At 44.5% G+C, this 17,348-nt stretch overlaps 1 protein-coding gene across 1 annotated transcript in view; it reads right to left on the bottom strand.

The window, feature by feature from the left end:
• Nucleotides 1-12,562: 12,562 nt before the first annotated feature.
• Nucleotides 12,563-17,348, bottom strand: part of LOC120935657 (extracellular calcium-sensing receptor-like) — a 35,649-nt gene continuing 30,863 nt past the window's right edge. The window contains exons 5-6 of the mRNA XM_040347712.1: nt 16,142-16,265; nt 12,563-13,523 (exon numbers count right to left, since the gene is read on the bottom strand). Coding sequence (XP_040203646.1) covers nt 12,613-13,523; nt 16,142-16,265 — 1,035 coding nt within the window. The 3' untranslated portion in view covers nt 12,563-12,612. The remainder of the gene's footprint in view (nt 13,524-16,141; nt 16,266-17,348) is intronic.

Below are 17,348 nucleotides of genomic sequence, written 5' to 3'. Positions count from 1 at the left end.
GCACAGATATTAGCACGCACAGGCAAACACATTTGCGCATGCATGCACGTGTTAGCCACTGATTCTGGCACCAAATTACCTATATAAGGGCAGCACCTGCACTCAGAGCTCCCCTGAGCCTGTCCTTGTGCCATACTCACACAGGTACTCGTTAATAGCCCTCTGCTGCATGTGCACCCACTGCACTATTGTCAAAGTTTAGTTCCACCCAATGGGCAGGTCACAAATCAGGCGGTCTATGGGCAGGTGGAATACCTGCTGAATTTCAGCCAACCGAACACTGGCTGTGTATGACCACCTTAAATGGCTCCTGTCCCGTAGACAAATCAGCTAAACCACTGCAAGGCATCTTTTAGCCTGACTTGTTGAATAGCCCCTTGATCACTTAGATCAGGGATCCTCAAACTACGGCCCTCCAGCTGTTGCGGAACTACACATCCCATGAGGCATTGCAAAACTCTGACATTCACAGACATGACTAGGCATGATGGGAATTGTAGTTCCTGAACAACTGGAGGGCCGTAGTTTGAGGACCCATGACTTAGATGGTACTGGTGGCTCATAGGACAATTCAGCAGAGGAGGGCATGGAGGAGGAGGAGGGGGTGGAGTTGACAGATCATCACCACCAGCTGTATGGAAAAGTGGCAGCAAAACAAGCTGCAGTACTGAGCCCTGTCCTGCATCCTTTCAAGTTGCAGGCAGAGTTACCCAGTGTGCTGTGAACAAAATATATTGTCCCTTGACCATACTTTCTGGACCACATGTCAACAGTAAGGTGGACCTTTCCCAACAAAGCCAAAACATTGGCTTCCACATGATGGTACAGAACTGGAATGGCCTTACTTGCAAATAAATAGTGACTGGGAACTTCTCAATGTGGTACACCACATACGGAAGGGGCAGAATCCACCAGACGGAAAGGCAAGAGTTGTAAATCCAGCAATTTGGGCAAGCTGGAATTTAGATGCTGGGCATGTGGGGCAGAAAAATTTGCCTGTTATACTCTACAGCTGGTGGTGTGCTGCTGGCAGACGTGTTGCAAGGACCTGTGACACCCTTAGCTAGTGAGGAGGAGGAGAATTGTGTCCCTTTTGAGTGGCTTTCAGGTGCTCTTGCCAATGGGCTGAGTGGTGGGAGTTAAATGCCTTTGCAAGCATGTGGCACCTAAGTGGCTGGTGTTTTTGCCATGATTGATCTGCTTGTGGCAGAGATTGCAAATTGCAACAGTGCAATCAGCTGTGCACACACATGTACTAAAAAAGCCCACACAGCTCAAACTGTGGGAAGTGGGCCGGGTAATAACAGCTCTACAATCTGATGGAATAGGGTGGCTGCTCTCTCTTGATGGCTGCCTTTGAAGAAAATCCTGCCTCTTTGAGGTTGTGCCTCCTCCTCACTTTTCTCCTCTGCTCTATCCAGCACCCAAGTCGTCTCAGTGACCTCATCATCATCATCCCCTCCATACTCCTCATCACTGGAGCCAACTTGACATTACACAGTGGCTGGGGAAACATATGTAGCACTGTTATGGGGGGGGGGGGGTCATATAAAGTTGCCCTCTCCATACAGGCTATGATGCTAACCTGCAGGTAACCAAAAGGAGCCAGAGCCTTCACTAAAGGAAGAGTGGACTATGAATATATAATTGGAAGTGCCTCCACCTATAACAGGGCTCCAGCTTATGTAGAGATGATCACTAGTAAGGAGGGACTCTGCTGGGGCACATGTGATGTAAGGAGGGACTCTACTGGGGGCACCTGATGTAAGGAGGGACTCTACTGGGGGCACCTGTGATGTAAGGAGGGACTCTATTGAGGGCACCTGTGATGTAAGGAGGGACTCTACTGGGGGCACCTGTGATGTAAGGAGGGACTCTGCTGGGGGCACCTGTGATGTAAGGAGGAACTCTGCTGGGGGCACCTGTGATGTAAGGGGGGACTCTGCTGGGGGCACCTGTGATGTAAGGGGGGACTCTGCTGGGGGCACCTGGTGTAAGAAGGGACTCTACTGGGGACACCAGATGTACGTGGGGACTCTACTGGGGACACCCGATGTACATAGGGACTCTACTGGGGAAACCTGATGTAAGGCAGGATTCTGCTGGAGACACCTGATGTAAGGAGGGACTCGTGTACATTGATTGCCCCCTGGGGCTTCTGTCTCATTACACATAGCAATCCTTCTATTCAAGCTATCGGACCAATCCCTGCTGACCCTGTTTCAAGTCCTCGTTTGCATGGCTAAGAGGACCTAATAGAGAACTACCATGTACTTTACAATTGACCAATAGGAAAGCGGTTGTTGGGGGCGGGATGTTCAAACTTCTGTATAAAAGTGTGTTGTGCATCCATTAAATGAATTTCCTGTTTGAACTTACATACAGCCTGCCTGGTGTTTGTTCTGATGGCTTTCGAACGGCACATAGCTGTAGTTCGAGTCCCGGAGCCTTGGATGACCGAACCATCAGACGTTGCGATCTGCAATCTGATCCAATAGTAGCAGAGGAGTGTCGGGAGAGCGGAACCGAGCGAGCAAGGGTCTCGTTACATGCATTATGGTGCCATGATGATTGAAACGCTAACACCAGGTGTTTGGAGTATGTTTATCTGCTGATTGTTAAACTTTCTGTAATACTGTACACATATTGCTATTGTGGTGTATGATCAGTGAAATGAAGTATCCCTCCTACTGGCATCTGTTTTAGTGGTAGGAACTGCGGCCCCGTACACACGGCCGAGGAACTCGACGTGCCAAACACATCGAGTTCCTCGGCCAGTTCAGTCCTGGAGCCGCCGAGGACCTCGGCGGGCCGAGTTCTCCCATAGAACAACGAGGAAATAGAGAACATGTTCTCTATTTCCTCGCCGAGGTCCTCGTCGGCTTCCTCGGCCGAAAGTGTACACACGGCCGGGTTTCTCGGCAGAATTCAGCCAGAAACTTGGTCGGAAGCTGAATTCTGCCGAGGAAACTGGTCGTGTGTACGGGGCCTGCCAGTCAGTGGATTAAAAGTGGAAGGTGGGGCAAAATGTCCCCACCATCCACATATTGGCAGATAAAAATGGTTTAAATAAAAAAATGGTTTAAATAATAATAAAAAAATATATACATTTTATTTATAGGTCAATGGTACTTACCTTTAATTGGTTAAAGTGTTTTTCAACGGTCCTGGCATGAGTCAGTGCCTATAAAATAAAATAAAATGCGTCATTACTGAAGCAGTCGTGGGGATCCAAGAAGGAGCACATCCTGCTCTCCCTCCCTTGTCGTGGCTTGAGTTATGAGGTTTTTGTCCATTTTTTCGAAAATGGGAGTTTGTGTTATCATTTTATTAGCTTGAGCTTGAAATAGCTGAGCTAAATATGCTGTTGGTATAATTTTAAAGCTGATATTACTGTACATTATATGCTGTTAATAAACTTTTTATACCTATAAAAAAAGACAGCGACCAATTGCATCCACAAAGAAAAACTGAGTCCAGTGTTATATTATTTATATATAAGTTAATAGGATATATATATATGTCCTGCCTACTGTCCCATAACTTCACAGCACGCTTTCAGACATTGGTTGTTAGTGAGGACCCTTTCACACTAAGGCATTACGGTAATGTTGATTCATAACAAATGGCACCCCAACACACCTTCCCAAAACAACTGAATTGAACCTCACTGCAATATGTGGCAATGCACTACTGTGCAATATGGTGCCCTACATTCACCAAACTTGGTACATGTCTGACTTTTGGTCTATCGTGGTGCTTTGGCAGTCTTAACACACTGCCATGCACAATCCATTATTGGCTCTTCTTAGCCAGTAAGTTCAAAGGCCAAGCAGTGCATAATGGTTATAAAGTATTTAGTCTGGCAAATATCCACATTAATTAGCCTGGACTGAAAATGTCAAACATGATGGATCGTGCGTGAAAACCCATGGTAGCAGGGAACCTGAAGCCATCTCTCCTTGTAACATGTCCTGTATGTTCCCAGTGTGCAACCATGCCTGTTGCATGTTCATAATTCCTAACCATCTGCTGTGGCTTGCCTGCTGACCATCTACTATAGGGTGACCACATGTCCCGGATTACCTGGGACAGTCCCACATTTTGCAGGTCTGTCCGGGCACCTTCATTCCATGACAATATAGTGTCCCGGAATGAAACCGACGCAGCCACCCCCCCATTCTAATGCCATCAAAAAAGGCTGCCATATCACCGCTTTACTCACTGATGGTACTTGTCCTTGCCGGGAATGTCTGGAGAGGCACAATCCCCGCCCCCTGCTTGTGATTGGAGAAATCATATGTAGCACTACCCCCGCGTGAGCCACTGGTTGTTTTTGGGATCTACTCTCTTTGGATTGGCTCACCCCTATTCAACTAGCTCGAACCCTCCCTTGACACATCAGAAGTCTGGTGGGTAAAATATTGCGACCTCTGCTTGGGTGAAGTCACAATAGCAGGCACACAACATGCAGTGATAATGTAACAATAGTATTACCTGCTTTATGGATGGTCCCTCCAGACAAGAAAATACACTTCACACAGTAAATATATTTAAACCAGGAAAGATAAGTTTACTTCATGTGAACTTAAAGAAACAACATGGGTTTTAATCACAACAAACAACTGTTAGATAATGACTCACTATGATTCTGCAAGGGCCCTTGCAGGAATCAGCAGTTAATATCAGTAGATAAAGATCTGAACTAAAGAATGGTACCTTTCACTTGAGCTAAGGTAGGAAGTCTATGCTCGCAAGCTCCCTCTAGCGGGAAATCCTGTAGAACAATTAATGTCCACGTTGCGGCCGGTTGGTGCACATTAAATTTGTAATCCACAAGTGGCAATCAGTGAAAGAAGTTACACAACAAAGTATCTGGAACAGCAAATGTTGGTGAACTGATCGCTCGTCAGCGTCAGTCACTTCTACAAGGCGTTAAACCGTTTAAGGGGCCTCTAAGTTTTTGTTAGGGCCCAAGCACGCGTCTCCGGCTTCTAGGGTGGCACTAAGGTGTCTGACTAAGGGGAGAAATAAAGGTCAAGCATGTGCTCTCTCACCCGACAGGCCCGCTCCGCCTGAGTTCCTCTGAGAAAGCGAGTAGGGAAAACACTGCTCCACCGCACAAGGATCTTGAACGAGGGTTCTCCACTGTTTCAGTTTTCAGCTGGGTTGCCTCTCCGATCTCTGGGAACACGAGCTGGATACTGGAGTCTTGCTTCCTTCTGGATGGCTGGTCTCTCTGTGAATTTGGGCCCAGGCTTCTGGCCTAGCAACACGTTGTGCTGTCTTCAGCAGATCCGCGGAGGAGAAGAATGCTGGTCCCGAGAGAGAGCGATCAGCCGCGCCCTTTCCTTAAATAACCCCCCCATAAGTCTGTGCGGAGGTATCACATGCTCCGATGCTGCAGGGCATTGTGGGATGTGTAGTCTGTTTCTCCTAAGAGTCAATATCTCCAGCTACTTGCAATCCCACAATGCATAACTCCTTAAAGGTAACTTACATATTTACAAGCGTGAATAAAGTTCCAGCGAGGATGGCCTGTCATTAGACTCTGACAGGATGACCCCGCTACACATAAACCCTGCCTCTTGTGTCTAAATCACTGAGTCAGCATTGGAACTAGGTAAAACTGGCCTCGGCCGGCCAGGACAAGTACTGTCAGTGAGCAAAATGGCGATGTGGCAGCCTGTTTTGGGGGCGTGATCAGTGCTTTTGGGTAGAGCACGCACCTGCCGGTCTGGCTGTGCTGCGATTCGTTACAGCACAAGCTGATTTTCGGGAAGGGGAGGGGGAGTGTCCCTGAATGGCAGTTTGGAAATGTGGTCACCCTAATCTACTATAGCATGTCTAGTCTCAGTACCTGTAGTTAGGTGCACATTTATGTTTACACTTATGCCGCGTACACACGATCATTTTTCGGGTTGTAAAAAATTACTTTTTTTTTAATGTCATTAAAAACGATCGTGTGTGGGCTTCAGAGCATTTTTCGGGTTCTGAAAAACGGCAAATTTTTTTTTGAATATGCTCTATTTTTTCACAACGTTTTTAACGTTGTCGTTTTTAAGGTTGTAAAAAATGGTCGTGTGTGGGCTTTAACAAAATGAAAAATCCCCACATGCTCAGAAGCAAGTTATGAGACGGGAGCGCTCATTCTGGTAAAACTACCGTTCGTAATGGAGTAAGCACATTCATCACGCTGTAACAGACAGAAAAGCGCAAATCGTCTTTTACTAACACGGAATCAGCTAAAGCAGCCCAAAGGGTGGCGCCAATCTGAATGTAACTTCCCCTTTATAGTGCCGTTGTACGTGTTGTACGTCACCAAGCTTTGCTAGAGCATTTTTGTTCATGATCGTGTGTAGTCAAGGCCGTTTTAATGATCGGGTTGAAAAAAATGTAGTTTTTTCTAGACCCTTAAAAACTTTGGGCCAGATTCACAAAAAACTCCGGCGGCGTAACGTATCGTCTTTACGTTACACCGCCGCAAGTTTTCAGCGTAAGTGCCTGATCCTCAAAGCACTTACCTGTAAACTTGCGGCGGTGTAACGTAAAGCCGTCCGGCGCAAGCTCGCGACGTGCGTAACGTACTTACGCCGGAAAAAAAAATTTGATGCGGGAACGACGGCCATACTTTAACATGGGCTGTGTAAAGTTAAGGCATGAAAAAACATGACTAACTTTGCGACGGGAAAAAAAGACTTGCGACGACGTAACGAATGCGAAAACCTCAGTGGATCGCCGTAAAACCTCATTTGCATACCCTACGCTGGAAAACGACGCGAACTCCACCCAGCGGCGGCCGAAGTATTGCATCCTAAGATCCGACGGTGTAAATCAATTACACCTGTCAGATCTTAGGGCTATCTATGCGGAACTGATTCTATGAATCAGCCGCATAGATACGACAGGAGATACGACGGTGTATCAGGAGATACGCCGTCGTATCTCTTCTGTGAATCTGGCCCTTTGTTTTTTACAACCCGAAAAATGATCGTGTGTACGCGGTATTACAACTATGGATCGAGAAAAATATCTTTAGGAGGTCAGATAATTGTATTTATTTTTTTAATGACCACCATTGCAAATCTATTTCTAGATTTAGTGTGGCAAAATAATGTATGTTTAAATTTTTTTTTTCTTTTCTTTGTTTCAGTAGCATGTTTCTTTGTGTGACATTTTATTATGTCAGGACCATTTATGATGATAGATGTTCTTGTCACTACTTGTTTGTTTCTTTCCCTTCCAGCAACAGAAACACCTGAACCCACATCAGCAATGTTAATGTCTTGTTTGTCAGGGGACAGAGATAATAGCAGATAAATTATATGTTCCTGGCATTAACTCAGCGCATACTGAACATGATGCAGTATCTCTTGCATGTGTTCTAAATGGTTTCCATGGAAATACTGTGACCCATTCATGCAGGTAAACAAAGAGCCCTGAACACAGGTGTCATATAGCCTACATGTAAGGAGGAAGTACCACCTATACTTGCAAACATATTATGGAAGCAACATAATGCCATATAAAACTGCCAAGAAAAATTATACACAAGTTCAGCAATGTCTGTGTTATAAAAATGTATATGCAGATGTTTCATCTTCAACCACTTGACCTTCGGAAGGTTTGCCCCCCTTCATGACCAGGTCATCTTTTGCAATTGCGGCACTGCGTTATTTTAACTGACAATTGCACGGTTGTGCGATACTTTTTCCCCACAAATAGAGCTTTCTTTTGGTGGTATTTGATCATCTCTGCGTTTTAGTTTTTTTTGTGCTATAAACAAAAATATATATTTTTTTTACATTCTGCTATAAAACATACCCAAATAAAAAAATGTTTTAAATCAAATTTCTTTATCAATTTAAGCCTAAATGTATTCTGCTACATATTTTTGGTAAAAAAAATCCCAATAAACCTATATTGATTGGTTTGAGCAAAAGTTATAGCATCTACAAACTATGGGATAGTTTTATTTAGTTATTTTTTATTAATGTTTTTTACTAGTAATGGTGGTGATTAGGGACTTATAGCGGGGCTGTGATAATGCGGTGGACAAATCAGACACCTAACTGACACTTTTGACACTAATACAGTGATCCGTGCTAAAAAATATGCACTGTCACTGTACAAATGACACAGGCTGGGAAAGGGTTAACATCAGGGGCGATCAAAGGGTTAACTGCATGCTTAGGTTCTGCTTACTCACTGTGAGGCAGCTGCTTTGACTAGGGGAAGGAAAAGATCTGTGCTCCAGCTAAGCGGAAACACAAGATCAATTCCTTTCTTTCTGCCAGAATGACAATCTACCTTGTTTACATAGGCTGCTTCTCATTTTGTCTGTGTAATCAGCGGGTGCCGGCAGACACGTGTCCATGGTACCCACCACTGGGCTCCCACTGTGTATAATCACAGTGGAAGCGGGTTGCCGGCGGCGCGCACGCCCCAGACCCTAAAGTGTCAGATTGTGATCAAGCACAGAGCATAGATCTGCATATATCTGTGGTGGGCAGTCGTTAAGTGGTTAAGATCTATTCATCGCTAAAGCCAGCCATACAAGGATCAAGATTCCACCAGTTCAGCAGGGACTGTATTAATTCCGCTCCATGTATGGGCACCCTGGTTATACAGAAGTCAATTTACCGATCAACTTCTGTACAACCAACCTGTCAGATAAATGGCGCTTAACCAGCACTGCTGGGAAGTCTCACCACCGTCAGAACACAATAGCTCAGTGGGAGTGATTCCCACATCCACCTAAAATGTATGAATAGGGGAATCGGGTCAGTTTTTTACTTATACAGCGGCAAGGTTGTACTGCTGTATCAGATCATGTACCTACTGCATTACGTGATCCAACACTTCCTGGTAGTGGACGCGCATGCGCGCCACCGGCCGCCCGCTTCCGCTAAGATTATACACAGCTGGGACTGTTTGACGGGTACTGTGGACTTGATGTACTCCGCCACCCACCGATATTTTGGTATACAGGCAGAACAGTGGTCTGCCTATGTAAACAAAGCAGATGTCAGAAAGGAAGGCATGGATCCTCTGTTTGCTCGCCCATAGTGTTAACCCCTTCCCAGCCAGTGTCATTAGTACAGTGACAGTGCATATTTTTTAGCCCTAATTACTGTATTAGTGTCACTGGTTCCCAGAAAGTGTCAAAAGTGTCTCTTAGGCCGGGTACTCACGAGCAAACATGTACGGTGAAACCGGTCCGTCGGACCGTTTTCACCGTACATGCCTGCCAGAGGGCTTCTGTACGATGGTTGTACTAATCATCGTACAGAAGTCCGCGTGTAAACACTACGCGGGGCGTGTCCGCGTCGTCGCCGCGGCGATGACGCGGTGACGTGGGCGGGCCTGCCATTTAAAGGCTTCCACGCATGCGTCAAAGTCATTCGACGCATGCGAGGGACGGCGGGCGCTCGGACATGTACGGTAGGTCTGTACTGACGACCGTACATGTCCGAGCGGGCAGGATTCCAGCGGACGGTTTTAAAACACGTCCAGGAATATTTGCCCGCTGGGAAAAGGCCCGGCGGGCAAATGTTTGCTGAAATTCGGCCCGCTCGCGCCTACACACGACCAAACATGTATGCTGAAACTGGCCCGCGGACCAGTTTCAGCATACATGTTTGGTCGTGTGTACGGGGCCTAAGTGTCCGACTGTCCGCCGCAATATCACAAGTTACTGATCGCCGCCATTACCAGTAAAAAAAATAATAAAAAATTAATAAAAATATCCCATAGGGGGTTATTTACTAAAGGCAAATCCACTTTGCACTACAAGTCCAAACTAAAAGTGCAAAGTGCACTTGAAATTACACTGAAAGTGCACTTGGAAGTGCAGTCGCTGTAGATCTGAGGGGGACATGCAAGAAAAATAAAAAACAGCTTTCTAGCTTGCACATGATTGGATAATAAAATCAGCAGAGCTTCCCCTCAGTTCAGATCTACCCCTCAGCTTTACATCCAAGTGCAATTTCAAGTGCACTTTGCACTTGTAGTGCAAAGTTGATTTGCATTTTGTAAATAACTCCCATAGGTCGCAGACGCTTTGAGGTTGATTTACTAAAGGCATTTGCACTCTGCAAGAGCAGTTGCTCCAGAGCTTGAAAGTCAGCAGAGCTTCTGCTCATTTACTATCATTTACTATCATCCAAGCAAAATGCTGTTTTTTTATTTTCCTTGCACATTATTGGGTATTTTTTACAAAGTGAAGCTTTACCTCGTTTACTAAGCTCTGGAGCAAATGCACTTGCAGAGTTCAACTGCACTTTTCAAAGTGCGCAGTCTAGTTGCCTTTAGTAAATCAGCCCCTATAACTTGGTCATCTCCAAGGGAAAAACCTGCTCACCCTCCCAGGCAGGAATAATGGGAGACAAGGTCTGGACCCTTCACACACATCCTCTCCAGCAAAAGCCTAGACATTTTCTCCCCCTGCCCACGTCACTGGAATAGACCTCTTAGGCTTCTTTCCTACTAACTAGCCAATTCAAAATTTACGTTATTTTCAGTGCAACTTTGGAGTCTAACTTTGACACGACTTGATGTGATAAGACTCTCGGGCATTAAAGTTGTTTGTGTGAAAGTTGGATCAAAGTAGTGCAGAAACCTTTTCTGAAATTGCGGAAATTGCGGCAACTTCAGTAATGTCAATTGGAACGGCTCTCAAAGACATACATGGCATCTCACATGTCCTGCGGCTTTGGTTCTCACAAGTCAGATCCTAAATCACACAAGTGTGAAAAGAGCCTAAGGGCAGAATAAATATTCATAATCCAAAACATTGTATCCTTTAGCTTTATCAGCTGGAGAACACTCCCCAGTGGTAAGCAGAAGCAAATACTTCCCTAGACTTAGAAGAAACCCAATAATCCCAAATAGCGAATAAAAAATCTCACGCTAGCTACAGCCTAACTGCATACATAATTGCTCTGCGTAAATTTCTGATATGAAAACAAAAGGCAACCCCGATGAAGTTTAACCACTTGACCTCCGAAAGGTTTTACCCTTTTCATTCTCCGATAATTTTTTTGCTATTCAGCACTGTGACACTTTAACTGGCAATTGCTTGGTCATGCAAAACTCTACACTAATGATATTTGTATATTTTTTTTCACACAAATAGAGCTCTCCTTTGGCGCTATTTGATTACCACTGGGTTTTTTATTTTTTATCATATAAATGAAAAAAGAGCAAAAATTTTGAAAGAAACTTTGAAACAATTGGAGGTAATTGCTGTCACAAGGAGGATGAACAAGTGCAAGTGTTTATGTAGTTTTACCCCCACAGAAGCAGTTTGGTATGATGGGTTCTCCTCCTGTTCTGTCATGACTGCTTGGTCCCCACTGACACACCTAGTTATAAACTAAAGGCCGCTCACACCTGTGTAACTTAAATGTTAGTATACTACAATAATTCATACAAAATAGGCCGCAGACAATCAATAATAAATACAGGAAGTATTTTAAAGCAAAATAGAATACACCTAATTCACATACTAATAAACAGGTTAATTAATACATTAGGTTAACCAATAGAAATATTAGCCTTGCCTACGGCCATTGACTTACACCATAATAAGGCTAAGCCTCAAAAAACTTAAAATGAACCGCATCAACACTGAAAGGGGTGCCCCTGGAAGTGACTGCAAATTGTCTGCCACCTAAGGCCTTGTACACACGAGAGGATTTCCGCTGGAAACGGTCCGCCGGACCGTTTCCAGCGGATAAATCCTCTGGCGGATTTTGATCTGATGGCTGTACACACCATCAGATCAAAATCCCAGCGGAATACATCCGCGGTGACGTGCCGCGCCGTCGCCGCGACGACGTGCGTGACCCTGGAAGGTAAATACTTCCACGCATGCGTCGAATCGAGGGATGGGAGCGGACGGACTGATCCGGTGAGTCTGTACAGATGACCGGATCAGTCCGCTGAACTGGATTCCAGCGGATAGATTTCTTAGCATGCTAAGAAATTTTTATCCGCTGAAAATCTGTAAGACTAGATATGCAGAGTACCCCTCCCCCCTTACATCAGAGGTCAAGAGCCCCCCACCATCAGAAGTTAGGAGTCCCCCGCACTCCATTTACATCATAGTGCACCCTCTTATCTTGTGCTGCTGCTGGAACAAAGCTAGGAAACGTGCAGGGTCTAGAGGAGGACCACAGGGGGGGCTGGAGTCAGCTTCCGGAGTCTGCTGAATGCTGAGACCGGGAGAGAGGAAGACAGGGGGTGTTGAGGCTGCACAGAAAGCCACAGGGTCTGTAGGAGTTCTGTCTTCCTCTTTGCTGCCGACTGCTGAGATGGGGGGCAGAAACTATCCTCTCTGCAGCTGCGCAGAGAAAAGCAGTATCGGTTTTACAATAGATAAGAGCAAGATATCACACTTTTTTACGTAAGCTAAAATCTTTTATTTTTTGAATATGGTCCTAAATGTACACAAACATATTAGATGGTTTTCTTATTTATGTCTATATATATATATATATATATATATATATATATATATATATATATATATATATATATATATATAATTTATCTGCCATAGTTCCAAGACTTTTTTGTATGCTGAAACATTTTCAAAATTCTGTATAATTATTTTTTAAGGTAGGAATGTCCAATAAGGTTTTTCTTAGAGTTCCTAGATGGTTGGAGCAGTATAATGTAGCACTTGGGGAAGAAAATACACACAAGCAGGCCAGTAGCAGATGAGAGGATAGCAAATATCTCCACAGCAGTGACATATTTTCCACTGGTACTCAAATAACCAGGTATGAAGGACACCCAGACCATCACAAAGACCAACAAGCTGAATGTAATAAATTTTGCTTCATTAAAATTGTCAGGCAGATTTCTAGCCAGGAAGGCCAGAGCAAAACAAACCAGCGCCAAGAGCCCGATATATCCGATAGCCATAAGAAATGCCAGTTCAGATTCCTGGTTACATTCTAGAATTATCTTTGTTATTACAGCATCCCTGTTCTTCTTTATAATCAATGACATAGATGAAAAGAACCCAACACAAATTGCAATCTGAACAGAAGTGGTCAGGCCCACCAGTGCCCTCTGATGAGAGGGCTGGAAGAATTTCATCACACTCTGGTTGGGCTTTGTCGTTGTGAAGGCAATAATGACAACTAATGTCTTAACTAATATACATGAGATATCCAGGACAAAGCTGATAGCAAACACCATTTGTCTAACGACACATAAAGTGGTGGAGGGTTCACCAATGAATGTAAAGGTTCCAATAAAAGACAGCAATAGTGATATAAGAAGAAGGAAGCTCATTTCTAGGTTCTGGGCTCTCACTATTGGAGTATTCTTGTATTTGATAAACACCAGTGTAACTATAATGGTTTGAAAGATCCCCAGAGTGGCTGCTGTGGAGAATGTAATTGCAAGAGGTTCCCCAAAAGATAGGTAATCCACTTCTTTAGGAATACAAGCAGTTTTATTGTTATTGGACCAGAAGTCTTGGTCACATTTTATACATTCAGCGAAATCTGAAAAAAGAAGATATGGGGTGGCACACAATATCCATTAATTATGCAAAATATGCATATTTTACTCAAATCATATGTATATTTTAGTAATACAGGTGTTGTATACTTTGAATAAAACAGAAAAGTTACATGTAAAAAAGTAAGAAATAATTATCAGAACAGAATATAGACTGAACTTCTAATATGCAGCACGATAGATAGATAGATAGATAGATAGATAGATAGATAGATAGATAGATAGATAGATAGATAGATAGATAGATAGATAGATAGATAGATAGATAGATAGATACCGTGTTCCCCGATAATAAGACCTACCCCGAAAATAAGCCCTATTGTGATTTTTGGGGAGGGCTGCAATATAAGCCCTACCCCGAAAATAAGACCTAGCGTGGTATGTGATGTGGGTTGTGTGTGCTGAATGCATTCGGTATAGAGCTCAGCTGGCCTCCTGCTGCTCTCCTCCTCTTCAGCCAGCTGTCAGCGGGGGATTTTGACCCCCCCTCAGTGCTCGGAACGGGAACAAGAGCTCCGTTGGGCCATGGAAGCGCATAGCAGAGCTCAGCTGATGTACCGCTGCTTTTCTCCGCCCTTGAGCCAGCTGTCAATGGGGGATTTCGACCCCCGCTTAGTGCTTGAGGCGGGAACAAGAGCTCCGGCGAGCCATGGAAGCGCATAGCGGCGCTCAGCTGATGTCCCGCTACTCTTCTCCTCTTTTCAGCCAGCTGTCAGTGGGGGATTTTGGCCCCCCACAGTGCTCAGAGCAGGAACAAGAGCTCAGGTGGGCCATGGAAGTGCATAGCGGCGCTCAGCTGATGTCCCGCTGCTCTTCAGCCTCGTACACACGACCGAGAAACTCGACGGGCGAAACACATCGTTTTGCTCGTCGAGTTCCTTGTGAAGCCGGCGAGAAACTCGACAAGCCAATTTTCTCCATTCCCATCAAGGAAATAGAGAACATGCTCTCTTTTTGGCTCGTCGAGTTTCTCGACAGTTTCCTCGACGAAAGTGTACACACGACCGGTTTCCTCTGCAAAAAAATATCTCCCAGCAAGTTTCTTGATGGTTTTTGCCGAGGAACTCGGGCGTGTGTACGAGGCCTTCTCCTCTCTTCTGCCAGCTCTCTTCTGCGGGGGATATCGAACCCCCCTCGATTTGCAGTGTTTTGGCGGGACACGGGTGCGGCGCTATGTGAAGGTGTTTCTCACACATGGATTGCAGAAAGGTACAGTTTTCATTATCTGATACTGTAATCCAGAGCATTCTTGAGTTTTGCAGGCACTTTTACTCGGTTCCACTGGCCACTGGGGATTCCTGACAGGCAGGGAGGGAGATTGGGGGAGAAATCAGCACATGACAAGCCCTACCCAGAAAATAAGCCCTACTGGGTCTTTTGTTGCCAAAATTAATATAAGACCCGGGCTTATTTTCGGGGAAACACGGTAGATAGATAGATAGATAGATAGATAGATAGATAGATAGATAGATAGATAGATAGATAGATACCAGTATGGGATGACATGTACATACCATCCAGGTTGGAACCATTTGTGTGGTTAAAGTGTAACTAAAAGCAAAACTTTTTCCTGGTGCCTCCATGGCAGCATACATGTGATAGCAGCAAGCCTCTTGCTATAGGGAAACTGATGCACATAGAGCTGTAGCTCGGTCCTGCCCCCACGCTCTCCTCATTGGTTAATTGGCTGTGATTGACAGCAGTGAGAGCCAATGGCTCACGCTGCTGTGTCTCAGCTAATGAAGAGAGAGAGATGCTGGACAGCTAAGGCTCTTGTTCACAGCGTCGTATATTTAACGCGATATTCGGCCACTAGCGGTGCGGTTTTACCCCCGCTAGCGGCCGGAAAAGGGTTAATACTGCCCGCAATGCGCCTCTGTAGAGGCGCATTGCGGGCGGTATTACCGCGGTTTCCCATTGATTTCAATGGGAAGGAGCGGTATAGGAGCGGTAAACACCCTGCTCCTATACCGCTCCAAAGATGCGGCTAGCCTTCAGGCTTTCACATTGAAGACTGCAGGGCACGATTTTTTCAGGCGGTATAGCAGCGCTATTTTTAGCGCTGAACCGCCTGAAAAATATGTCAGTGTGAAAGGAGTCTAAAAGAGGAAACACTATTAAGCTGCTCTCACACTGCTCTGTGGCAAAAATGCATATGTGCTTTTGCTATGATGTGTTGCGTTCTTGATGCATGTTTAATGCGTTTTGCTGCATTTGCTTTGCGTTTTTACACTGGACACGTGACTGGACAAAGCATTTCCACAGGTGTGTTGAATTTTTTATGCATTTTTGCTGTGGTTTTCATTCACTTTAAAGGAGAGGTGTGTTTTTTTTTTTACCAAGCCACAAATGCAACAGAAACGCAATTCACAAATTGAAGAATTCCATAGGATTTAAAGGGATGCATGTTTCATGCATTTTTCTTCTGCTTTTAATAACTGAAGAACTGATCAAAACCTGACCAGTGTGAAAGTTCCCCCTAATGTAGTTGCACATTATAGCAAGAGCTTACTCCCCCTCAGGAGATTTAGTTCTGCTTTATCATTATGTAATAGTACATATCTATGGATGTCTTTTAAGTTACTGAAATGAAGAATATTACCTGTTTCATTAGATATTTCTCCATCTGGACATGGGATACATGAGAAGCAGCAAGCTGGCTGACCCTGCATTATGCTCTTCCTGAATCCAGGCTTACACCTGGCACTGCACACCGAGACTGGAGGCTGACAGAGATTTGGTTAGTCATGTAATATTTATACACTCAGTACACTCAATTTTGGTATGGTACATCCAATGTCTTCATTATACTTCAAAGTATTACTATATGTTGCAAGAAGCATTGTTTGTGTGTGTTTGCAAAAATAGCAATTGCTGCAGACCTAACAGACATAGAGGGAGATTTACTAAAACTGGAGAGTGCAAAATCTGGTCGAGCGCTGCATAGTAACCAATCAGCTTGCAGGTTTTATTGTCAAGGTTTAACCACTTCAGCCCAGGACTATTTTGCTGGTCAATGACCGGGCCACTTTTTGCGATTTGGCACTGCGTCTCTTTAACTGACATTTGCGCGGTCATGCGACGTGGCTCCCAAACAAAATTGACGTCCTTTTTACCCACAAATAGAGCTTTCTTTTGGTGGTATTTGATCACCTCTGCGGTTTTGTTTTTTTGCGCTATAAACAAAAATATTACTTTTTGCTATAATAAAGATCCCCCAAAAATATATTAAAAAAACATATTTTTTCCTCAGTTTAGGCCAATACGTATTCTTCTACATATTTTTCGTTAAAAAAATCGCAATATTCGTTTATTGATTGCTTTGCGCAAACGTTATAGCGTCTACAAAATAGGGGGTAGTTTTATGGCATTTTTATTAATATTTTTTTTTTTACTATTAATGGCGGCGATCTGCAATTTTTATTGGTACTGCGACCTTATGGCGGAAACATCGGACAATTTGGACACATTTTTGGGACCATTGGCATTTTTATAGCGATCAGTGCTATAAACATGCCTTGATTACTGTAAAAAAAGTCATTGGCAGTGAAGAGGGTTAACACTAGGGGGTGATCAAGGGTTAATTATGTTCCCTAAAGTGTGTTCTAACTGAAAGGGGGTGGGACTGACTAGGGGAAATGAAAGATCCCTGTTCATACATTGTATGAGTCATTTCTAAACCCTGAAAGAACCGGGAGCTGTGTGTTTACACACACAGCTCCCGGTTCTCACTCTGTCACGAGCGATCGCGGGTGCCCTGGCGGTAATCGCGCCCGCCAGGCACTCGCATCAGCACCAGAGGTGAGCAG

This window comes from Rana temporaria, chromosome 4 (assembly GCF_905171775.1).
Source record: "Rana temporaria chromosome 4, aRanTem1.1, whole genome shotgun sequence".
NCBI lineage: Eukaryota > Metazoa > Chordata > Amphibia > Anura > Ranidae > Rana > Rana temporaria.
This window is presented reverse-complemented; position numbering and strand designations above follow the sequence as displayed.